A 24,933-nucleotide genomic window follows, 5' to 3' on the forward strand; every position below is an offset into this window, starting at 1 on the left:
ACTTATAACGTTTGTATTTGAAAACTACTTCTACTACGCCTACATTCAGTAGTTCCGAACTCACTTTCCTCGCACGTAAAGAGGCTCGCTCGGCTGCTGGGACATGCGCAGATCAGATACACCGCTGGAACGCCGGTCAAGGCGTTTACACGTCCTAATAATTTGAAAGATTGCTCAGAAAACCCGGTGTTTTAATCGGCGTATGCTTACTTCTATTTTGACTTTACGACGGTTAAAATAAGCAGTTTTAAGGTGTTTACAAGACTATTGCATAATCTGGCTACTACCATAATCCGTTTAATATCGAATTATTAGTGTCCATGTAAAGGTGGTGGTGTGTTTACACCAAATTGACTTGTTATGGATAAAAATAAGTACATTATGACTTATTGCACACAAAATGGAGAAAAATTCAGAAAAATCATTCCACTATCTAAATATGCCATGCTGAGGTGTTATTTAATGGCCATAATATAATTGCATAATTAATTTTGTATAGCCATGTGGTGATCATATTTTAAAAAGATAAGCCATGGTGATGTTTATGTTTATTTAACTAGGCAAGTCAGTTAAGAACAAATTCTTATTTTACAATGACGGCCTACCCGTAACCTAATGAACCTACTGTTTCCAGTATTTAGGAGCACGGACTAGGCCTTATATTAGGCCTTTTGACTGTTGTATTTGTGAAATCCACTCTGTATGGAGGCTTGTTATAGCCATTTACGTTGCACAACCCCATCACGCAGAGGCTACCGTATATTCATATCAATAAATGTGTCACAGGGGTCGTGAAATGGAGACCAAGACGCAGCGTGGATAGTGCTCATTTTCAAACTTTTAATGAAGACACTTGACAAAATAACAAACGACCAACACAGTCCCGTCAGGTACTTACAACTAAACGGAAAATAACTACCCACAAAAACCAAAGGAAAAACAGGCTGCCTAAGTATGGCTTCCAATCAGAGACAACGATAGACACCTGCCTCTGATTGGAAACCATACCCGGCCAAAACATAGAACACAAAACATAGAATGCCCACCCACCTATCACACCCTGGCCTAGCTAAACAGAGAAAACACAGCTCTCCTAGGTCAGAGCGTGACAAAATGAGACAAAACAAAATATTGATTACGTCTTGGCTGTAACCTGTCCTGAGCTAAATAGCCAAGGGGTCCCAAATGGTCAAGACTATCTGTAGCCTATTCGTATTGCCAGATCTGTTTTCCAAATCAGCCACTGCATGTGTTTCTTCAACAATTTTGTTTAATATGTATTTAGAGGCTATATTTAGAGGCCTACGAGCTAGGGAGGCCTATAATAAAAACAGTTATAAAACACAAAATGATAGCCTAAATTGCAATGCCTACAAGTTGAATGGCCTATTTTTTTTAATTAGGATTGGCCTAAATGAAACATTAAATTATTAAAGTGATGGGCTAAAGAACTTAGATAATTTCGAATATACACATGGATTTCAATAAACAAATGGATAAGACTGTTCTATTCTTTTTTATTTAGTTCATATTGCAACTCAGACAAATGACAGAATGGATGACATGCTGACTGACTGAACTGAATGCAGGATGAATTAATTAAATGTTAAAATATGTTGGAATGATGAGTTGCAGGCATCATGCATGCTCTGCACTTTACTTGGCTAGTAGGCAAATAGGCCTACATTAGGGTATAATGACTATGACTGCGTGCCTCCAGAATGACATCATCTGAGGCTAAGGGGTGTTTTTCCGAAGGCGCATAGTGCTGTGGTGCTGCATGGAGATCACAAGCTCTTTAACTGGGCAGCAGTGTTGTGATGGAGGGAATAGCCTATACAGAGACTACCTAAGACCACTGCAACAGAGTTATTGTAAAGTGTGAGAATAAGCTTATGCCAGACTTAGCCTATGTTTAACCTCTCTCCCTTGTTCATTTCAATGTCCATATGTTCATGACCCGATTCATATGAATCATGTCAAATTATTTTATATTCATATTAACCCCTCCTACAGAATATGCTTTGGCAAGATTTTGAGTGATGAAATACATTTCTAAATATTATATAAAAAAAAAATTTTGAGTGGCAAAGACTCCAATGGTTATATATAATTCATAGATTCACCAAACAGCTATTATTGTTATTATTCATTATTCCTGGTAGATACTACTGGTTATGATTCATTATTCCTGGTGGATACTACTGGTTATGATTCATTATTCCTGGTGGATACTACTGGTTATGATTCATTATTCCTGGTGGATACTAATGGTTATGAGTCATTATTCCTGGTGGATACTACTGGTTATGATTCATTATTCCTGGTAGATACGACTGGTTATGATTTTTTATTTAATTTTTTAAACTTTTATTTAACTAGGCAAGTCAGTTAAGAACAAATTCTTATTTACAATGACGGCCTACCAAAAGGCCTCCTGCGGCGACGGGGGCCTGGGATTAAAAATAAAAAATAAATCCAATATAAACATGGGACAAAATACACATCACAACAAGAGAGACAACACTACATAAAGAGAGACCTAAGACAACAACATAGCAAGGCAGCAAAACATGACAACACAGCATGGTAGCAACACAACATAACAACAACATGGTAGCAACACAACATGGTAGCAGCACAAAACATGGTACAAACATTATTGGGCACAGACAACAGCACAAAGGGCAAGAAGGTAGAAACAACAATACATCACACAAAGCAGCCACAACTGTCAGTAAGAGTGTCCATGATTGAGTCTTTGAATGAAGAGATTGAGATAAAACTGTCCAGTTTAAGTGTTTGTTGCAGCTCGTTCCAGTCGCTAACTGCAGCGAACTGAAAAGACGAGCAACCCAGGGATGTGTGTGCTTTGGGAACCTTTAACAGAATGTGACTGGCAGAACGGGTGTTGTATATGGAGGATGAGGGCTGCAGAAAAAATCTCAGACAGGGGGGAGTGAGGCCTAAGAGGGTTTTATAAATAAGCATCAACCAGTGGGTCTTGCGACGGGTATACACAGATTACCAGTTTACAGAGGAGTATAGAGTGCAGTGATGTGTCCTATAAGGAACATTGGTGGCAAATCTGATGGCCGAATGGTAAAGAACATCTAGCCGCTCGAGAGCACCCTTACCTGCCGATCTATAAATTATGTCTCCGTAATCTAGCATGGGTAGGATGGTCATCTGAATCAGGGTTAGTTTGGCAGCTGGGATGAAAAAGGAGCAATTACGATTGAGGAAACCAAGTCTAGATTTAACTTTAGCCTGCAGCTTTGATATGTGCTGCGAGAAGGACTGTGCTCCGTCTAGCCATACTCCCAAGCACTTGTGTGAGGGGACTACCTCAAGCTCTAAAACCTTAGAGGTAGTATTAACACGTGTGGGAAGAGAGGCATTCTTCTTACCAAACCACATGACCTTTGTTTTGGAGGTGTTCAGAACAAGGTTAAGGGTAGAGAAAGCTTGTTGGACACTAAGAAAACTTTGTTGTAGAGCATTTAACACAAGATCCGGGGAGGGGCCAGCTGAGTATAAGACTGTATTATCCGCATATAAATGGATGAGAGAGCTTCCTACTGCCTGAGCTATGTTGTTGATGTAAATTGAGAAGAGCGTGGGGCCTAGGATCGAGCCTTGGGGTACTCCCTTGGTGACAGGCAGTGGCTGAGAAAGCAGATTTTCTGACTTTATACACTGCACTCTTTGAGAGAGGTAGTTAGCAAACCAGCCCAAAGACCCCTCAGAGACACCAAAGTCCTTAGCTGGCCCACAAGAATGGAATGGTCTACCGTATCAAAAGCTTTGGCCAAGTCAATAAAAATAGCAGCACAATATTGCTTAGAATCAAGGGCAATGGTGACATCATTGAGGACCTTTAATGTTGCAGTGACACATCCATAACCTGAGCGGAAACCAGATTGCACTTTTGATAAACAGGGCAAAATAGAAATAGGCCTATAACAGTTAGGATCAGCTTGATCTCCCCCTTTAAATAAAGGACAAACCGTGGCTGCCTTCCAAGCAATGGGAACTTCCCCTGAAAGGAGAGACAGGTTAAGAAGGTTAGAGATAGGCTTGGCAATGATAGGGGCAGCAACCTTAAAGAAGAAAGTGTCTAAACCATCTGACCCAGATGTTTTTTTTGGGGTCAAGTTTAAGGAGCTCCTCTCCGCAGGGGAAGAAGAGGGAGAAGCATCGGGGATAGTCGCATTAGAAGGGGTGGGAGCTTAGGAAATGTTGGACGGGCATGGAGGCATGGCTGAGTCAAATAGGAATCCTGACTTAATGAAGTGGTGATTAAAGAGCTCAGTCATGTGCTTCGTGTTAGTAACAACCACATCATCAACAGTAAGGGACATGGGCAGCTGTGAGGAGGAGGGTTTATTCTCCAGGTCTTTAACCGTCTTCCAGAACTTCTTGGGGTTAGACCCACAGAGAGAGAACTGCTCCTTAAAGTAACTAACTTCGCCTGAGTGCACTTATTTCTCATTTGCCTGAACGAGAGCCAGTCAGCCTGAGTATACCTGTGCCGAGCCTTTCGCCAAATGCAATTCTTAAGGTGGAGTAACTCTGCAAGACCACGGTCAAACCAGGGGCTGAACCTGTTTTTAATTCTCATTTTCTTTATGGGGTTGTGTTTGTTAACAATACCACTGAAAATATCAAATATGAAGGTCCAAGCGTCTTCGACAGAGGGGATCAAGCTGATTCTATACCATTTTACAGAATGAAGGCTTGAAGGAAGGAAGGCTTGCTAATTAAAGTTTTTTAGCAAGCGTCTATGACAAATCAGGACAGGTCATTTCACTGAGCAGCCATTACGAACACAGGCTGTAAAACAGTGATCACTAAGGTCATTACAGAAAACACCAGACTGATACCTATCAGGATTATTTGTGAGGATAACATTGAGGAGAGTAGCCTTGGTTATGATTCACTGGTTATGATTCATTATTCCTGGTGGATACTACTGGTTATGATTCATTATTCCTGGTAGATACTACTGGTTATGATTCATTATTCCTGGTAGATACTACTGGTTATGATTTCATTATTCCTGGTGGATACTACTGGTTATGATTTCATTATTCCTGGTGGATACTACTGGTTATGATTTCATTATTCCTGGTGGATACTACTGGTTATGATTCATTATTCCTGGTAGATACTACTGGTTATGATTCATTATTCCTGGTAGATACTATTGGTTATGATTCATTATTCCTGGTGGATACTACTGGTTATGATTCATTATTCCTGGTAGATACTACTGGTTATGATTCATTATTCCTGGTAGATACTATTGGTTATGATTCATTATTCCTGGTAGATACTACTGGTTATGATTCATTATTCCTGGTAGATACTACTGGTTATGATTCATTATTCCTGGTAGATACTGCTGGTTATGATTCATTATTCCTGGTAGATACTATTGGTTATGATTCATTATTCCTGGTGGATACTACTGGTTATGATTGCAGACAGAGCCCAGAGAATGGGATGGTGTAATACTGAATTAGTCATATGTTGATAAGGTGCATGCATGGGGATGTCCACGTCACCCAGAGATATGTCCATGCTCTAGAGATACACCTAGCGGACTGAAACTTCATAGTTGTAGGCTTAATACAGCTAGTGATGTCTAGACTTACTCTGGCAAATACATCCATTACATTAGCTACCTAAAATGTGAAGTAAACTCAATTGAGGAGTATTAGAGAATGGAGACTCTTAACTTGAAAATGTGCAGGATACCTCTTTCCGGTATCCCTGACTTCCGTTTTTTTAATACTGTGTTATTCTTGTTCGGGTAGCACTCCTCACAGGCCATTTGGTGTACGTTTTTTTTGTTGGTGAGATGAAACTGCCAAAACTCGGAAAGGTCATATTGTACGTCAGAATTGCAATACAAGTTCTGTTCAAGCCTAAAATGTTAGTCCGTAATCGTAACATGGTGTTTGTATGTTCACAGATGAAATTTCACGTTTACGTTTCATGTTTCACGCATGTTTTTATCTTACGATCCTAACAATTTACGTATGGATTTTCTTACGATCCTAACGATACATACATTCAACTTTTTGTCAGCTATCTGGATGTATAGTGGAGAGCCGCAGCGCTGCTTCTCTCCAACAGCGCCATGAGGAGTCCTGCTGGTCATGGATATAATATATATTTTGGGCCTGTGACTTTCGCAAAGTGGACGCTGCTTATCATGGGGCGGCATCAGCGCTCTGCTTAATAGCTCATATGCAACTGGGTGAGAAGTGTTCATTGTTTTTGAGGCAGAATTATGTGAGGGATTCTTGGAGGTGCGTCTTGGTCAGTTTAGCTCGGAAAATGCCGTTCGCGATAATCTACCGCTCTAGGCGGCCACTCACTTCGGTATAATGACGCCAGTGCGCACGCACCCGTGGTTACTATGACAGCTAGTATAGCCATGTCAGTAAATGACTGCTGTCTGAACACACAAATCCAAATTGGTCACTTTTAATTTGCTGTTTTGACAGTCAGTATTCCAAAACAGATTTGAAGAAGAAGAGAAAAAAAAAACTATTTGAGCATTAAGGTCTGCAGTGTGAACGAGGCTTTATTGCAACTTGCAGGTGCATCTCAGGTTATAATTGTATAATCATCAATTGGCTACTTAGATACATTCTTGTAACTGAATTAAATACAACAAATACAATATTTTGCACTATAGTGTTGTTTCCTATCATTAATTTCTCATAAATTACACAATGTGTTCACAGGAAGAAAAAAAAACTTCAATCTCTATTTAAGATTAGGAAAATATAACATTTCTACAAACCCTAAAGGATTTCTTTCTGGAAGTGAATGATTTGGGCTCATTGCAAATGATAATAGACAGCAGATATTGTACAATAATGTTCAGCCTTTGATCCACACAGAAACCTTCCTCATCCCTCTGTATTAATGAAAGTTGTATGTTCTTCAGGGATTTCTTTGCTAAAACATTCTGAAATATTTACGTATATTGGGAATAAAATATGAATATATAATCCATTAGTGGTTAGTTGAAGGTTATTCATCAATGTCAAGTAGGAGTACGCTTAAGTATGTACTATAATATGGTTAATAAATACTGTATAAAATCTAGTTATGTTCATGGACCTCAACACCACATCAATTGATCTATTATGTCTTGATCCCCCTCCGGCAGTGCCATGTAAAACTTGTGATGTTTTGTTTGGAGGCCAATGAACACTACTTTTACTATTGAACACTATTTATTTGGCTGCTCTTCAAATGAAATAAACCGATTTAGCTATATTCGTATGTGTGTTCTATAACCTAAAACACACCAGATGTGACGCACCAGATGTATTGCCTATTTTCGAGAAACGGAAACATGTCATTCTAAGTGACAAAGGGGTAATATATATTGTGCTGCATCCTGTTTTTAAATTAGAGCAAATGATCAAGCAAGTTAGTGGTTCACTATGTTATGTGTTAAGAAAATATTAAGCTATAAGAGCCTATCTCTTGGACTTCAATGGAGAATCCCCATTGAAAGCATTGAAAGTGATTTTTAGTCCAATGGGAATCTGGGAAACCGATCCACTAATGCTATATACAATATTGTATGGCATTAGTGGGGTATCAAAATAATATTACATATTTTTCACGTGATAAACAAACCTTGTATTGTGCCTGTAAATCCAGACAATGTTTAAATAAAAAATAAATTGTGAATTATGTATTACAAATCACCTCTCTGTACAATTACAGCTGGTGTCCAGTGCCAAACAGTGACATTTAGAGAATTTAAATGAAAAGTACAATTTCTATACAAAAGTACAGGCAATTCTCTTCGAGTTTGGCTTGCTTGAATAACCCACTCGATCCTCAGCTTATCTTTCTGAAAAGAGAAACGTTGAACAACACATTAGTATAATGAGCTGATTTGTTTTGATCATTGTGACAAACTGATAACATATAAAGTACAGGTCCCTGAACCTAAAGGTGCACATATTCTGCACAAGGTTAGGATACCTATGACATAGATAGAACACTGATAGAACAGTTGAAAATATAATCACCTATACAGTAAAGCCATATACTCAGAGATATTTTCTATATATTTATACATGGCTCTGATTCCCAGGGAACAGATGACATACAGTATAGAACACACAGTACACTCACTTCCTCTTTCGTTGGAGGTAAATATGAACCATCCAATGAGAAATCAAAGGCCAGACTGTAGCAAACACCACAGTGGTAGGAGACAGGTGCAAAGGCCACCACGAAGGACTCTGGTAAACCAAAAAAGACAACATAGAATTTCTCTCAACCATGCTGACATTAAAGAGGGGACTTCTCTTGTTTAGCATTACACATTTTTAAACACCTCTTTCGTGTATACGTTTTAAGATATTCAATGAAAAAAAACTGTATGATTCTGGCATTGTGAATCCAATTTTTGTTTAACTATTATTTAATAGTTAGACAGAAGATTGAAAACCTAATTCCTTATGCTTTATTTTTTGAATGTCTTTTTTGCCATTTATGAATGTGTTATTCAATGCGTTTCTATGGGCTATAGTAATAAAGGACAAATCCAATATTTTTTCTAATATTTTTCTAATATATATTTGTTTTATACCTAAAGGGGTCGTCAAGTTCAAAATCAAATAGCTAAATGATCCATGGTATGACAATCTTAAAACATATGTCAGCTTAGACTTCTAACAATTAATACACTGAGCAAAAAATATAAACGCAACATTTAAAGTGATGGCATAAAAGACCCCAGAAATGTTCCATACGCACAAACAGCTTATTTCCCTCACATTTTATTGTTTACATCCCTGTCAGTGAGCATTTCTCCTTTGCCAAGATAATCTATCCACCTGACAGGTGTGGCATATCAAGAAGCTGATTAAACAGTATGATCATTACACAGATGCACCTTGTGCTGGGGACAATAAAATACCACTCTAAAATGTGCAGTTTTGACACACAACACAATGTCTCAAACTTTTAGCGAGCATGAAATTACCATGCTGACTGCAGAAATGTGCAACAGAGCTGTTGTCAGAGAATTGAATGTTCATTTCTCTACCATAAACCGCCTCCAATGTTGTTTTAGAGAATTTGGCAGTACGTACAACCGCCTTGCACCCTCAGACCACGTGTATGGCTGATGTCATTGTCGTGAACAGAGTGCCCCATGGTGGCGGTGGGGTTATGGCATGGGCAGGCATAAACTGTGGACAATGAACACAATTTCATTCTATCGATGGCAATTTCAATGCACAGAGATACCGTGACGAGATCCAGAGGCCCATTGTGAGGCCCATTTTTTTAAGGTATCTGTGACTAACAGACAAATATCTGTTTTAAAAAATATATATATATATTTTATTGAATATTAAAACATACAATCTACCTGCAGTGAAGCCGTTCAACATTTACATCACATTCAGTCATCTAGCAGACTCTCATCCAGAGAGACCCACAGGAACAACCAGGTTCAAGCAACCCTCCCAAGGGCATCGGGGACCCGATCCAGGGACCTATTGGCCACCGGCCCAAGCTCCCAACTGGTAGGCCACCAACCAACAGTCATGTGAAAGCCATAGAGTAGGGCCTAATGAATTTATTTTAATTGACTGAATTTCCTTACATGATCTGTAACTCAGTAAAATCTTTGAAATTGGTGTATGTTGCGTTTATAGTTTTGTTCAGTATCGTTAGACAGAAGCACATACCTTTCTTGTTAGGGATAAGGAGTCATCTTGTCTAGCCTGAGAAAGTGATCTAGTCTGAAAATGAACACACAGTGGTCTCACTTATGATTCAGATATAATTTTAGACTGTACTGTGATACAGTTTTATAAAAATAAAAGTACTGTGGTTTTTAGACAGGGGTCTCACCTGTAATGTGGTCAGGGCCTCCAGAGTGTTAAGCCTCTGAAGCACGTTAGCCATGTCCTCCTGCAGCCTGGTCAGTGCCATGGCGATGTGCTCGTTAAGGTTACCACTGGCAACAGCCTCAGTCCTGTTCTGCATAACCCAGCCCTCTGCAACATTTCCACTGGTAGAAAGCTGTGACCCGCAACCTAGTCCCGATGACCTGGAACCTATACCACAAACAATGGGCAGTGAGCCAGCATCACTCTATGGACTTCATGGCCTGTAGTTACAAAACATCACACGCGTCTCGGAGTAGAAGTGCTGATCTAGGATCAGTTTGGCCATCAGTTAGAACATAAAACATGGACCGGGTGGAGCTGATCCTCGATAAGCACTTCAACTCTGAGACGCTTTATGAATAAAAGCACAGAAGCACAGGAAAAAGGTTTCAAGTCAATCAAGGGATCAAATGCTATTGATTTATACTTTTTTTCATTATTTATTTTAAACAGTAAGACCATACAGACCCCACCTATTCCACTCATTGACCAGCAACTGTCACGTCGTTCTGTATGAAGCCCCTCCCTGTGAGGGGAGTCTTCCTGGAGACTCAGGTCCTCATCCAGGGTCTCTCCCTGAAGACTCCTCCTCTTAGCTTGACTTGCCCTTGTCCCGGAGGAGTGTACTCTGGGTATTCCCGATTCCTGTGAAGACAACCAATCATAATCATGCAGAGATGGCCAATGGGAGCGCTCCTTTTGCATCGTCATTACCCAAAACGAAACCAATCCAATAAATAGAAGGGCGGGAGCGAGTTCTGATTTACTGGAGCAAACACACAACATTTCTTAAGAAAGAACTTCTTACCTCCTCCATGGCTAAATGTTCCATTGAATCACAGAATTCCTCATTGTCCGAGTCGTTGATTCGAAGACGCTCTGTGTGGAGGGGACGAAGCACACCACATCATTGTCAGATTATTGACAAATCAAGCATTGATCTGCATATATTAAGTGTACAGATCCAGTCCTTGAGGGCCACAGACCTGCAGATTTCCTTTTTTACTAGGGACTGATTCTACCTGGTGTGTTCTCTACAGCCAATCAGTAGCATGAAGAAATTAAAACCAGCTGGACTGCGGAACTTGAGGGCCTGAGCTGCTTAACCCTGGATAGATCCATGCTTAATGAAAGCACTTCCCACGGGAAGATGTTTTGGCTTGCGGGTGCTGTCGACAGGGGGTAGACCCCTAGAACACAGTTGGAGAGCCTACAGAATGAAATGTGTTCTCGTAAGCCCAGTCATTGCGCAATCGCGTGTGAAAACAGAGTTTTGAAAGGCCACTATTGAAAAAAGAGGATCCCAGCTTTCTCGTCCTGCTATATTTATCGCTCAATTTTTAAAATGAAGCATATTTAATCTGCTTTACAACCGGTGTAGCCTACCTGGCATTCATAGGCGGCGTGTGAGTTTCACGTTTGGGGAAGATCAATTTCACCATAAACATTCACCTTTATAATAACATGTTCCATGCATCATCACATTTGCAGACTTATGTAAGATAGCCTACTATTGATAATGTGACGAGTAGATTGGATAGTCATATTTTAGGTTAATAATATGTTCGCAAAAAATGAGTTGAAAGCATGGCTGAATGCGTATAGCGTAGAGTAGACCTAGGCTATATCAGATATGTTTCTTCTTTCTTTGCACAGGAACAATGTGGTCTAAACACATTTCATGCATTCTACTACACTTTATGACAGGACACATTAGCAGAATCTTTTTTTAATATGACAAATTACAGGGCAGCCTACTCTGCTCCAGTGGCGACCCGTCATTCAGGGCATGTTTGAGCCCCATATTGGGGCTTTCCTGTTTTGTATGTTATTTTGGCATCAATACATGTTACATATCAGTTTGCAAACAATGTAATAAAACAAAGAGTGGTGTGTTTTTTGTTTTCTTGAGTAAGACAGCTCCAAAATGCAGGTTTTTCAGCCTAGCTCAGTGCAATGAATGTATTGTTTAGTGTTGAGTTGTGTAGTGGCTTTGCTGCCATGCATCCCACATATATATTTTTTCCCCAACAAAGATTTACATGCTAAAATCTCCACTGCTGCTGACACTGACAAACATATCAATAAATACCACGTTGTCCAAAAAATAGGCCTATGAGGGGGAGACACAAATAGAAGGGGAGACACAAATAGAAGACACAAATAGAAGGGGAGACACAAATAGAATAGAAGACACAAATAGAAGGGGGAGACACAAATAGAAGGGGAGACACAAATAGAAGGGGAGACACAAATAGAAGAGGAGACACAAATAGAAGGGGAGACACAAATAGAAGAGGAGACACAAATAGAAGAGGAGACACAAATAGAAGGGGAGACACAAATAGAAGGGGAGACACAAATAGAAGGGGAGACACAAATAGAAGGGGAGACACAAATAGAATAGAAGACACAAATAGAAGGGGGAGACACAAATAGAAGAGGAGACACAAATAGAAGGGGAGACACAAATAGAAGGGGAGACACAAATAGAATAGAAGACACAAATAGAAGGGGAGACACAAATAGAAGGGGGAGACACAAATAGAAGGGGAGACACAAATAGAAGGGGAGACACAAATAGAAGGGGAGACACAAATAGAAGGGGAGACACAAATAGAAGAGGAGACACAAATAGAAGGGGAGACACAAATAGAAGGGGAGACACAAATAGAAGGGGAGACACAAATAGAAGGGGAGACACAAATAGAATAGAAGACACAAATAGAAGGGGAGACACAAATAGAAGAGGAGACACAAATAGAAGGGGGAGACACAAATAGAAGGGGGAGACACAAATAGAATAGAAGACACAAATAGAAGGGGAGACACAAATAGAAGGGGGAGACACAAATAGAAGAGGAGACACAAATAGAAGGGGAGACACAAATAGAAGGGGAGACACAAATAGAAGAGTGAACACAAATAGAAGAGGAGACACAAATAGAAGGGGAGACACAAATAGAAGGGGAGACACAAATAGAAGGGGAGACACAAATAGAAGAGGAGACACAAATAGAAGGGGGAGACACAAATAGAAGGGGAGACACAAATAGAAGGGGGAGACACAAATAGAAGAGGAGACACAAATAGAAGGGGAGACACAAATAGAAGAGGAGACACAAATAGAAGGGGGAGACACAAATAGAAGGGGAGACACAAATAGAAGGGGAGACACAAATAGAAGAGGAGACACAAATAGAAGGGGGAGACACAAATAGAAGGGGAGACACAAATAGAAGGGGGAGACACAAATAGAAGAGGAGACACAAATAGAAGGGGGAGACACAAATAGAAGAGGAGACACAAATAGAAGGGGAGACACAAATAGAAGGGGGAGACACAAATAGAAGACACAAATAGAAGGGGAGACACAAATAGAAGGGGAGACACAAATAGAAGGGAGACACAAATAGAAGGGGAGACACAAATAGAATATGACGTCCACCTAAACTGGAAGAGGAAGTTATTGTCCAAAAACAAACTTTAAAGTAGCACTGATGATAAATAGTAAATATGTGCAGTGCGCATTCACATGTTATTTCATAGTTTTGATGTCTTCACTATTATTCTACGATGTAGAAAATAGTAAAAAATAAAGTAAAACCCTTGAATGAATAAGTGTGTCCAAACTTTTGACTGGTACTATATATTAGTAGGCTATATGAAAAGATCAGATTAAATTAACAATAGTCTGATGGGTGAGAATATTATCAAGTGCTTGTCAAATTGTGCATGAGAGACTGATGAAGTGTGTACAACCTGCGTAAGAAACAGAGCAGAGCTCATGCCTTTCATGAGACTTTATTCAAATCCTCATTAGAGTTGCATCATGCAGCCTTAGAATGTATTAAAAATCTAAACCTATAGCCTAACGTTTGTAGAACAACTAAAGTTACATTAATAACTATAAATTAAGCATATAGGAGTACCTATTTATTTGTTAATCGCTAAACACAGAATAGCCGCATGTGCGCACTCCCTCTGAAATAGTTTGGGAAAATATATTTTATTTTTCATTCAGCTATGTTCAATTGTATTCTTCATACTATAAAATAATATTTTAAAAATGCCACAGAATTCGAAGCAAATCTTGTCTGCTAAATGAACTAGTGTAGCCCACAGCCATTTGGCATAGCCAGATCAGGGCCTAACATAAGGACAACTCAGAATATGCTATTCTGTCTGTTCTTCTGAAATAGACTATTTTTTCTTCATATCATGTTTCATTTTTATTTAACTAGGCAAGTCAGTTAAGAACAAAGTCTTATTTACAATGACGGCCTAGGAACAGTGGGTTAACTGCCTTGTTCAGGGGCAGAACGACATATTTTTACCTTGTCAGCTCAGGGATTTGATCTAGCAACCTTTCGGTTACTGGCCCAACGCTCTAACCACTAGGTTACCTGCCGACCTGTCTAAAATAAATAATGGATTTATTGTGAAGGTGTAGGCTATATTAAATGGATTTATTAGACTTTTTAAAATGTAGATGTTCCAAAGGTCTGCATCAGTGGCTTGTAGGCAATGTGTGGAAGCCAGGAGATGCTAAATGTGTTTATGTTAATTAACGGACAATTACCGTGAGACCAGCAGTTATTTGCATGACAATTACCGGCTGACAAAATGTCATGACCGCCACAGCCCCAGTTTCGTCTCTCCTACAGGTGCTCTCAAATACAGTACCTACAGTTGGGTCCTACTAACTAACCCACCTACTGGAGTTGGTGCTTACCACTGAGGTGTCTGTTCAGATGCCTGTAGCGGTTCTCCGGGAGGGGATCTTTGGAGTAGGCCAGTTCCTCTTCCTCCACCTCACTGTTGAGGGAGCTCTGTGTCCCGTTGGTCATGGAGGAGACGCTGAGCTCCACACTGCCGTTGGACGAGCTGACCTCTGACCTCCACCTGCGGTCCTTCACCCTGAGCAGATTTATGTCAGGGCCTGGGGACTTCCTCTCTGACGGACAGTATGACAATTAGTGTCATGTTAATAAGCCTATTATAGTTATAAACCTGACATGACACAACACTGACATAACAATGGTCCTCCCGGTCCATTGTTTCATAGTGATATAGAGCGGTTATGGTTTGAATTGTGACAAACTGATATAAGCACGGCCCAGGGACATTTTATCTCTGAAATAAAAGTCCTGAAGTCTCTTTTATGGTAACATACAAAATCATGTCAAATTCAGTCCTCATCTTTCACTTGAACTGCTTTATAGCTACCCATAGTTATAGCACTGTCGAAAGTATAACCATGTTTGGCTTGTTAATACGTTGTGCTACATAGTATTCATAACTAATTTGTTGTGTCCAGAAGCAGCTCAAAATATGATATGTACTATTTGTGGTACCTCTCTCCTCCTCCGCTTCATCATCTGCATCTTCCTCCTCATCACTGTCCACTTTCTCCTCCTCCTCCTTCTCCTCCTTCTCCTCTTCCTCCTCCTCATCACTGTCCACTTTCTCCTCCTCCTCCTCCTCCTCCTCCACCTCTTTATCAGTGCTTTTGCTTTCCTCTTTGCTTTCCTCCTTGTCAGTCATAGTCATGCCATTTATTTTGCTTTCTGGGACTTTGGTTTGAATATCCTTCCAGATTTCCAGACTCCCAAAGCCTGAGCAGTGCAATAAAATGTACAAGACACCTTATTATAACCTCTTTATAATTATAATGAGCTACTCTAGATAGCACCGACTGCATCTACTCTAGATAACACCGACTGCATCTACTCTAGATAGCACCGACTGCATCTACTCTAGATAACACCGACTGCATCTACTCTAGATAACACCGACTGCATCTACTCTAGATAGCACCGACTGCATCTACTCTAGATAACACCGACTGCATCTACTCTAGATAACACCGACTGCATCTACTCTAGATAACACCGACTGCATCTACTCTAGATAGCACCGACTGCATCTACTCTAGATAGCACCGACTGCATCTACTCTAGATAACACCGACTGCATCTACTCTAGATAGCACCGACTGCATCTACTCTAGATAACACCGACTGCATCTACTCTAGATAACACCGACTGCATCTACTCTAGATAACACCGACTGCATCTACTCTAGATAACACCGACTGCATCTACTCTAGATAACACCGACTGCATCTACTCTAGATAACACCGACTGCATCTACTCTAGATAACACCGACTGCATCTACTCTAGATAACACCGACTGCATCTACTCTAGATAACACCGACTGCATCTACTCTAGATAAGACCGACTGCATCTACATTGCCACAACATTTAGCAGTCTATGCATCACAACCACCGTTCACAAAGCACAGCATAAGTAACACAACTACACAGCTAACACCAACAGGCTGCTATTCATTAGCAACAGACTTTTCTACTATTGAGACAATACCAGACAGTTTCAAAGATAAAACAACCAATCAACCACGCCACAAAACACAACGAAATGAGTTTCTCTACTCATCCAGCCGTCAACATCTTTGCACTTATTTCCTTAAAGGGATAGTTCACCAAAATGTCAAATTGAAGTCAACTTATGGATACCTTTAGGTTTGCTGTTTAGCGCAGGCTAACAGGAGTCCTGCTTGCACCATGTAATCAATTATGCTAATGCTAAACTATAGCTACTGTAAGTAGACAAACTCATATCATATATCACCGATTCTTGGGTCCATAGACTACTTTCTAGTTTTCCATAATATGAGGTAAATGGGTAATTTGGATCAACTATCCCTTTAATTGTCGCCATAGACAACAGTCCACTCATCATCTCTCTTCCTTCATCAGAACTGATTGCTGATTACAAGGTGAGGATGACTGACATGAGTTCACTGTGGACCCTTTGGAAATGGAGTTTAGGACCAACACTGCCACACAAACACTTGCCTTCCATCTTTGGTTTGTGGATATACCCCTTTTGCATCTGCATTTCCACTGAGCAAAAAGACAAAAAGGCGACTATGAAATATTAGTCTGCTAGTAGCAAGGAAAGGTTAACATGAGAAAGAGATCAATCTTCCTCAGAGCTAAACCCTACATTACTTGAGATGGAACAATCTCCTTCTGTGTGAATTTATTGACTCTTTAGTGACTATTTATAGACTATGAGAGTGGTTAATTAATAATCAATAAACACATAAATCGTTGAACAATTGTACTCCTAGATGTGTTGGGGTTATCGTATTGTTGTGTTCAGTCAAACTGAGGCGTGTAGTTCTGCAGTGCTCAAAACAGCATCCATTTTGACCAGGTACCTGCAGCTTGTGCGAAAGGCCTGCTGTAGGCCCTCTTGTCCTCCTCCTTCTCTTCCTCCACTCCTCCCTCCACTTCTTCGAAGAAATACCCCCCAAGAGCCTCCAAGAGATCAGACACCTCCTCTGTGACTGGAAGAGTCTCCAGAATCTTCCATAAATTTGATTGTTAATATATTGGTGTTTCAAAATAGAGTAAATGTGGTTTCATCAATTGAATGAAACAGAAATGTATCTGCCTGGAGGGTAAAACAATAGTACACGCATGCAGTTACTTCCTCTTCTTTTATTTATTCAAGATGACATAGTAAAAATGCTTACCAGCTGAATGTCATTGACGTACGCTTGCATGGCTTCCTCCTTTGACATATTCCCCAGTGAGTTCCATGCGTCCCTGGCAACAAACAATGTTTGGGTCTCATATGAACTTGGGTGACAAAAGAAATGCTGCATAACCTCAATAATGTTGAGACAGACTGACAACATACTTTTCTCAGAGTTGGGATTTCATTATGAATCCATGGATCCGTGTAAGATATGCATTACATAGGGCCTTGAGATAACCAGGAAGAACTCTGGGAACTATTGTAAACACAGTATCAGATATTTGAAATAAAATCTCTCAGAATTTGGTCTGATCATACAGCAAACAAAAATTAGCAGGTTTTAATAGTTGAAAGGCATTTTTGTGGCTAATAAATCTGTTATTGTGCAGCAATAAGATGGTAGTATGGTATATTACACATTTTGCAGTGGGTAGTTTGATCGAATGACTCATATTCCATGCAATATAGAATAAATATGGTTATTCTGCTTTGTGGCTTAAGCATATCCATAATATCCCAGTTCAAATGATTCAGTAATATTCCTTAATCGCAAAGCCTTTTACCTTGAAGCAAAAACACAACCCATTTTTCGACTTTTCATTTGTCTTAGCCTCGCCGTGCCATTCTTCTGCTATCTTATCAACATTTCAAAGGGTTGCTTCCCTAAGCAGAGCTTTCAGAAGTGCTCTTGCTCTATGCTGGCATATCTCGTACATGTCTCAGTACTGAAGGCATGCAGTATTTTTATTTTCATAACATGCGGTAAATTGTCTTTCATCTGATTTGATAACCTATTGCTAGAACAACACCCTTCACCAGGGTCGTGTTCAGTTGGCACGAAATGGAAGAAAGCGATCCAAAACGGAGTGAAGCGGGGAGGTTCTATACTATCTGAACATGTCCAATAAGAAACACTAATTTTCAGGTTTTTCTGTTGCAAAACATTTTGCTACAGTGTGGGCTAATGAACACGACCCAGTCCTTAAACAGAATTTACCACTTGGCTTTGCCTGCAGTGTCCCAGTATCCTGTGGGTCTTGGAATATTACATGGCCCCAGCGCAGCCTGCTTGTAGTAACTATAAAACATGAGCATCATACCATCTGCCGGCTGATATGGACCTATAGGATTGGCAAATAAGGATAGGAGAGGGGAACAAAGAAGATCATTCAGGAAGTTTGATGATTTACATGATACTTTGAATTAAGTGTAAGTCGCTCTGGATAAGAGCGTCTGCTAAATGACTTAAATGTAAATGTAAAGTGTTACATTGCAGCCAATAGTCAATGCAGCAATTACCTCACTCACATGACAACACAAACATCAACAATGTAGGAGTAGCCTAATACAATTGTATCGAGCAGTTAAGCTGATAAAGGCAGTTAGATTATTTTAGAACAGCAGAACTTCTTACAGTGTGCCTTCTAAGAGCCAACCAAAACAGGCGATATCTAAGACAGAGAATATAAGCCAATCACCTCTAACAAGCAGGTACCAAATTAAAACGGTGGCAACAGAGTGAGCTCTAATGGTGCTCATTCAGACATAGGCTACACATGGTAGGCTTACTGCTAAATAGGCTACTCAGTCGCAGGACATGGCCCACAGTTCAGGGGCCGATTTGATGTATAGGCTAGTGTAGTTATTAGTGGATAATTAGCCTACCATCTTCGGGTAAACTCCGTATCACTCGCACTGCGGCATCAAATCGGGTCTCGAGCTCGTCTTCTTCGGCGTGTTTCATTGCTTTGTCACAACCAGGATGACAGGCGGAGAATCGTCACTTCTTAAAGAGATTTAACATTCGGTCACCTCTGTGACAACAAAGTTGCATGGCAGAAATCATGTAAAATGAAAATGTTCTCAACAGGCTTTCATAATGTGTCATTGAAATCAACGGGCCTAATTAATACCCACGGACCTCGTAAAGGGTACCGTATTATGGATACTATAAACTACATGCATAATAGGCTTGTTATCTTATTTTCGCCTGAGGTAATTATTAAGCTATTTAGTTGTTGCATAAACATTGTCAAAATGTTATATCCATATGTTCAAATCAGAGTGAATGTAAAAAAAAAAAGAAGAATCAAATCGATAGAAGGTTACGTTTAAGAAACTCACCCTATGCATGTCTCTGGATGGATTAAACCCACTGCTGTCTACATATAGCCTGCTGGCTGCAACCAGGCTGACTGTTCCGACAGCACCTCTCAAATTCGGTCCAACCGAACACCACGAAACATACGAGTCCCAAAGTTGCTATGGGAGTTGTAGTGTTTTTTTGACCACGAATTACACAGTGAACCAATGGGTTTCCCTTAGGATTCCTACAAGGCCCACAATTCTCTGAATGTGGGATTTAATATGGGAGACAATGCTGACTGGGACAACATTTTGTCTACCTTTTTAAAAAGCATATATATATATATATTAGATACACACGCGCGCGAGGACAAAATGTTAAAATGTAACATATAGATTGCAACAAAAGCTGCGCGACATCACTGGCTACTTTGTGTCACTAGACCCGATCCCCTCTTCATCAGCTCTGGGTTCAACAAGCCACAATCGAACTCAAATTCAATTGATCCACAACTAATCGATGTAGTATCTGAACCAATCACAGTTGACAACGAGTCGCCGAGCGCGGTAAAATGTAACAGTGATCAAATCGAGGCCAGAAATCCCACAATACCAGGCGGGGGAGCCCCTTTCTCACCACACCAAAAAGCATCATCGCTTTGCCTCATCGAAAGGAAAGGGAGGAGAGAAATGCAGAGAGATGTAAGATGGCAGAGCTACAAATGTTGCTAGAGGAAGAAATTCCGGCCGGTAAACGAGCGCTTGTGGAAAGCTACCAAAATCTATCGAGGGTTGCAGAATACTGTGAAAACAATTATGTACAGGTAAGGATAATTAAATCGCTGATAAAATGCTGAATTATATGCGGAATTCGTCGGATTTGTAGCCTAATGTTCAAGAACTGAGTGAAACCGGGGACAGGAAATGTTTCTTCCAGACCTCTAGACAGATATCTAAATCACGAAATAGGCTTTTGGCAATGTAATAAATAAAAAGGCGACCTAATCATTATATGCCTAAAACTGTGGTTACCATCCCGAGCTCTATTTTCATATAAGAGCACTGTTCGGGTGGTTGACCACTCTTCACCAGCCATTTGATATCAATTTACAAAGCTGTTGGAGACTATTCAGAGGGTGTGTCGTTGTTATGACCAAGGCTTGTCACTGACTGCATTCTCGTTGATAGGTAGGCTATCGAATAGGCCAAATGGTTTTATTCGTTTCATCATAATACAACCAGGACTCAGGGGTAGACGTAACATAGTAAACGTAAATCGAGGAGCCCATCGATTAGTAATTTATGTTACGTATGGTACGTATTAATTTGTGGATGTACATCATCCATTTCGTAAGATATGCTACGATTTACAATTCGTATGATATGCTACGGAGTACAATTCGTACAATAAGTTATGAATTGCAATTAGAGAATAGGTTATGAATTGCAATTTGTACAATATGTTACGAATTTGCGAAAACGTATGATATTGTAACGACCCTGGGTTTATAAGCGCGGATATCAACTCTGCCGTTTGAGCAGGCTTTTTCCCCCCTAGGGGTTAAGGTTAGGTTTAGAAGTTAGGTTAAAGCATTAAGGTTAGGGGAAGGGTTAGCTAACATGCTAAGTAGTTGCAAAGTAGCTAAGAAGCGCTACGTTTTTACAAAGTTGCTAATTAGCGAAAATGCAAAAGTTTTCTGTAATGAGATTCAAACACGCAACCTTCGGGTTGCTAGACATTCGCGTTATCACTGTCTATCAGATTGACATTGTGGCAATGGATTGCAAATGCCATAAAGCACATTTCAGACTGAAATGTGACTTGCACATTTGATTTGTGCTCCACGAGTGTGTCTGAGAATGTAATATTACTTTACTCCATCGATTATTTTTTTGTTCCTCTCTCCCAGACAAATGGATTACATTTTAATAATCTGGATTATTGTCTGTATATTGGATTAAGAACATGCTGCCATTGTTTACACACACCTGGCCTAAGCTTTTACTGTCAACTGGTCCAAAAATGTGAAATATAAAAATACAAAATGGCGGCAGGATCAGAAATGCCGTTTTGTTGAGGCTCTGACGATGACTCTCACAGAACAGCTGGAGATGTAAGGAGCAACCAATGGGGCCACCGGTTACGTCATATTGTAGCATCCAGATGAACCCAACGGTGCAGTTGGATAGCTCATCAGTGATGCCAATTGGGGAACACTACAGGTCATGAGGCTTGCTATAGCACCTTTATAACCAAATAATAGAAGGACACAGTACCCATCAAAAGCCTAATCCGTAATGACAGGCAAACTACTTCATTTAAACATCTAGTTTTACGTCATCCAGCTTCAAGTCAAGCTTGTAGGCCTCAAACTAATAATCTATGTTTTATTATCTATAAAGGAAGGAAACCCATAAACAACCGTATTTGTCACAGCTGAGGCCCCACCCTAAATCCCCCTTCACATGATATCCTACTGACTCATCGATGAATCATGAATGTGTTAAGGCCGTGCCCTCCACGAGTATTTCTTTTTTATTTAGTAGCAGCAGGCATATCTAACTAGTATAACCTGTAGGGCCCCTAGTTCTAAAGTACCAGGTTAGTATAATGTGGGTCTCCCATCACAAGATAAAAGACTGGTTAGTATTGGTAAAGATATAGGGGTTTGGAGATTAGGGGAGTTGTAGCAGGTTAGTATCATGTATGTTTTCCACCATAAGGTACCACCTACCAAGATGAAAGAGGGTTAGGTTTGGTAAAGGGGTGATTTTGACTGCATGGGGCAGGGGAGAGCAACAACATATTCAGTTGCAGACTGAAAGAGAGAGAGAAGGTGGTTCTGCTTCTGAGCATTAATCAAGTGTATGACTCTGAATGGAGAGCATTATTACCGTGGTTTCCTTCCAGGTGACATTTTTAGACCTCTGCAATTAGCTTGATTCTGTGGGAATTGTCCCACTCTGTTGTCTACCCTAGGAGAATCTCAAATCCCATTGGAGGAAATTTGTAATTTTGTAATTTTTATTAGGATCCCCATTAGCTAACGCCATAACGCTAGCTAATCTTCCTGGGGTCCAACACCAATTAACAAAACATTACAAACAACCACAATCAAGACTTCACAAACATTCAACAAGTAGACAATACAGATCATTAAAATACCTGACAGGAAACACAACATTCAGTTGATGCTTTCTATTTCCTGTCCAGTCATATGGTTTATCACATTAGATGTTCTTTCTATTTCCTGTCCAGTCATATGGTCTATCGCATTAGATGTTCTTTCTATTTCCTGTCCAGTCATATGGTCTATCGCATTAGATGTTATTTCTATTTCCTGTCCAGTCAAATGGTCTATCGCATTAGATGTTCTTTCTATTTCCTGTCCAGTCAAATGGTCTATCACATTAGATGTTCTTTCTATTTCCTGTCCAGTCATATGGTTTATCACATTAGATGTTCTTTCTATTTCCTGTCCAGTCATATGGTCTATCGCATTAGATGTTCTTTCTATTTCCTGTCCAGTCATATGGTCTATCACATTAGATGTTCTTTCTATTTCCTGTCCAGTCATATGGTCTATCGCATTAGATGTTCTTTCTATTTCCTGTCCAGTCATATGGTCTATCACATTAGATGTTCTTTCTATTTCCTGTCCAGTCATATGGTCTATCACATTAGATGTTCTTTCTATTTCCTGTCCAGTCATATGGTCTATCGCATTAGATGTTATTTCTATTTCCTGTCCAGTCATATGGTCTATCGCATTAGATGTTCTTTCTATTTCCTGTCCAGTCATATGGTCTATCGCATTAGATGTTATTTCTATTTCCTGTCCAGTCAAATGGTCTATCGCATTAGATGTTCTTTCTATTTCCTGTCCAGTCATATGGTCTATCACATTAGATGTTCTTTCTATTTCCTGTCCAGTCATATGGTTTATCACATTAGATGTTCTTTCTATTTCCTGTCCAGTCATATGGTCTATCGCATTAGATGTTCTTTCTATTTCCTGTCCAGTCATATGGTTTATCACATTAGATGTTATTTCTATTTCCTGTCCAGTCAAATGGTCTATCGCATTAGATGTTCTTTCTATTTCCTGTCCAGTCATATGGTCTATCACATTAGATGTTCTTTCTATTTCCTGTCCAGTCATATGGTCTATCGCATTAGATGTTCTTTCTATTTCCTGTCCAGTCATATGGTCTATCGCATTAGATGTTCTTTCTATTTCCTGTCCAGTCATATGGTCTATCGCATTAGATGTTCTTTCTATTTCCTGTCCAGTCATATGGTCTATCACATTAGATGTTCTTTCTATTTCCTGTCCAGTCATATGGTCTATCACATTAGATGTTCTTTCTATTTCCTGTCCAGTCATATGGTCTATCGCATTAGATGTTATTTCTATTTCCTGTCCAGTCATATGGTCTATCGCATTAGATGTTCTTTCTATTTCCTGTCCAGTCATATGGTCTATCGCATTAGATGTTATTTCTATTTCCTGTCCAGTCAAATGGTCTATCGCATTAGATGTTCTTTCTATTTCCTGTCCAGTCATATGGTCTATCACATTAGATGTTCTTTCTATTTCCTGTCCAGTCATATGGTTTATCACATTAGATGTTCTTTCTATTTCCTGTCCAGTCATATGGTCTATCGCATTAGATGTTCTTTCTATTTCCTGTCCAGTCATATGGTTTATCACATTAGATGTTATTTCTATTTCCTGTCCAGTCAAATGGTCTATCGCATTAGATGTTCTTTCTATTTCCTGTCCAGTCATATGGTCTATCACATTAGATGTTCTTTCTATTTCCTGTCCAGTCATATGGTTTATCACATTAGATGTTCTTTCTATTTCCTGTCCAGTCATACGGTCTATCACATTAGATGTTCTTTCTATTTCCTGTCCAGTCATATGGTTTATCGCATTAGATGTTATTTTATTTATTTCTTGAAGGTGGATTTACTTTTGCCTGAGAAATATGGATTGGTAAAGAGTTCCATTCAGCTATGGCTCTATATAAAACTGTAGATTTAAGTTGATTTGTCCTTGGCTTGGGTTGTCTTAGCTGCCCTGAATTTGCCTGTCTGGTTTGGTGGTTATGCGTGTTGCCAGCATGTACTAACTGGCCTGAAAAATACTGTGTTTTTTTTGAAGAATATAACATTCCTAAAGAAAATCAGAAGACTGGACAGTAATTTGTTTTTAACGTGAAGCCATGAGAGATTCTAATGCATTTGGATATTATTCATACGGTTAGAGCAGAAGGTCAGAGGGGAAGGACCTCAGGCTTTCTCATCCAGTGGG

The 24,933-nt window shown here is 39.8% G+C and overlaps 2 protein-coding genes across 11 annotated transcripts in view; one reads left to right on the plus strand and one right to left on the minus strand.

Moving 5' to 3' along the window:
- Window positions 1-6,580: 6,580 nt before the first annotated feature.
- On the minus strand, window positions 6,581-19,746 carry LOC115170135 (acyl-CoA-binding domain-containing protein 5). 5 transcript variants are annotated; one of them, XM_029726457.1, is made up of 13 exons: window positions 19,652-19,746; window positions 19,193-19,310; window positions 18,525-18,648; window positions 17,523-17,595; window positions 17,205-17,352; window positions 16,837-16,884; window positions 14,686-14,907; window positions 10,759-10,829; window positions 10,424-10,595; window positions 9,913-10,118; window positions 9,747-9,800; window positions 8,179-8,288; window positions 6,581-7,891 (listed from the first exon to the last, which is right to left on the minus strand). In XM_029726457.1, the coding sequence occupies exons 2-13, from the start codon at window positions 19,269-19,271 to the stop codon at window positions 7,879-7,881; spliced, it is 1,320 nt and encodes a 439-aa protein (XP_029582317.1). In that variant the 5' UTR covers window positions 19,272-19,310; window positions 19,652-19,746; the 3' UTR covers window positions 6,581-7,878. The 5 variants fall into 5 exon arrangements, with proteins under 5 accessions (XP_029582317.1, XP_029582316.1, XP_029582318.1 ...); XM_029726456.1 differs by having other exon boundaries at window positions 19,193-19,313; XM_029726458.1 differs by having other exon boundaries at window positions 19,193-19,341.
- Window positions 19,747-20,229: 483 nt separating this feature from the next.
- Window positions 20,230-24,933, plus strand: part of LOC115170136 (abl interactor 1) — a 47,311-nt gene continuing 42,607 nt past the window's right edge. For 2 of the 6 annotated variants that reach the window (XM_029726461.1, XM_029726465.1), the window contains exon 1: window positions 20,233-20,436. In XM_029726461.1, the coding sequence (XP_029582321.1) occupies window positions 20,320-20,436 (117 nt within the window). In that variant the 5' untranslated portion in view covers window positions 20,233-20,319. Of the gene's footprint in view, window positions 20,437-24,933 lie in introns of all 6 variants that reach the window. The other 4 variants (XM_029726463.1, XM_029726466.1, XM_029726462.1 and 1 more) reach the window with 3 other exon arrangements.

This window comes from Salmo trutta, chromosome 31 (genome assembly GCF_901001165.1).
Source record: "Salmo trutta chromosome 31, fSalTru1.1, whole genome shotgun sequence".
Taxonomy (NCBI): Eukaryota; Metazoa; Chordata; class Actinopteri; order Salmoniformes; family Salmonidae; genus Salmo; species Salmo trutta.

Coding starts and splice junctions, on each gene's coding strand:
- LOC115170135 (XM_029726457.1), bottom strand. CDS start 19,271: ATGAAACACGCCGAAGAAGACGAGCTCGAGACCCGATTTGATGCCGCA. Junction 17,353..17,522: donor ACGTCAATGACATTCAGCTG/GTAAGCATTTTT, acceptor AATTTATGGAAG/ATTCTGGAGACTCTTCCAGT. Junction 16,885..17,204: donor GCCTTTCGCACAAGCTGCAG/GTACCTGGTCAA, acceptor CTTTTTGCTCAG/TGGAAATGCAGATGCAAAAG.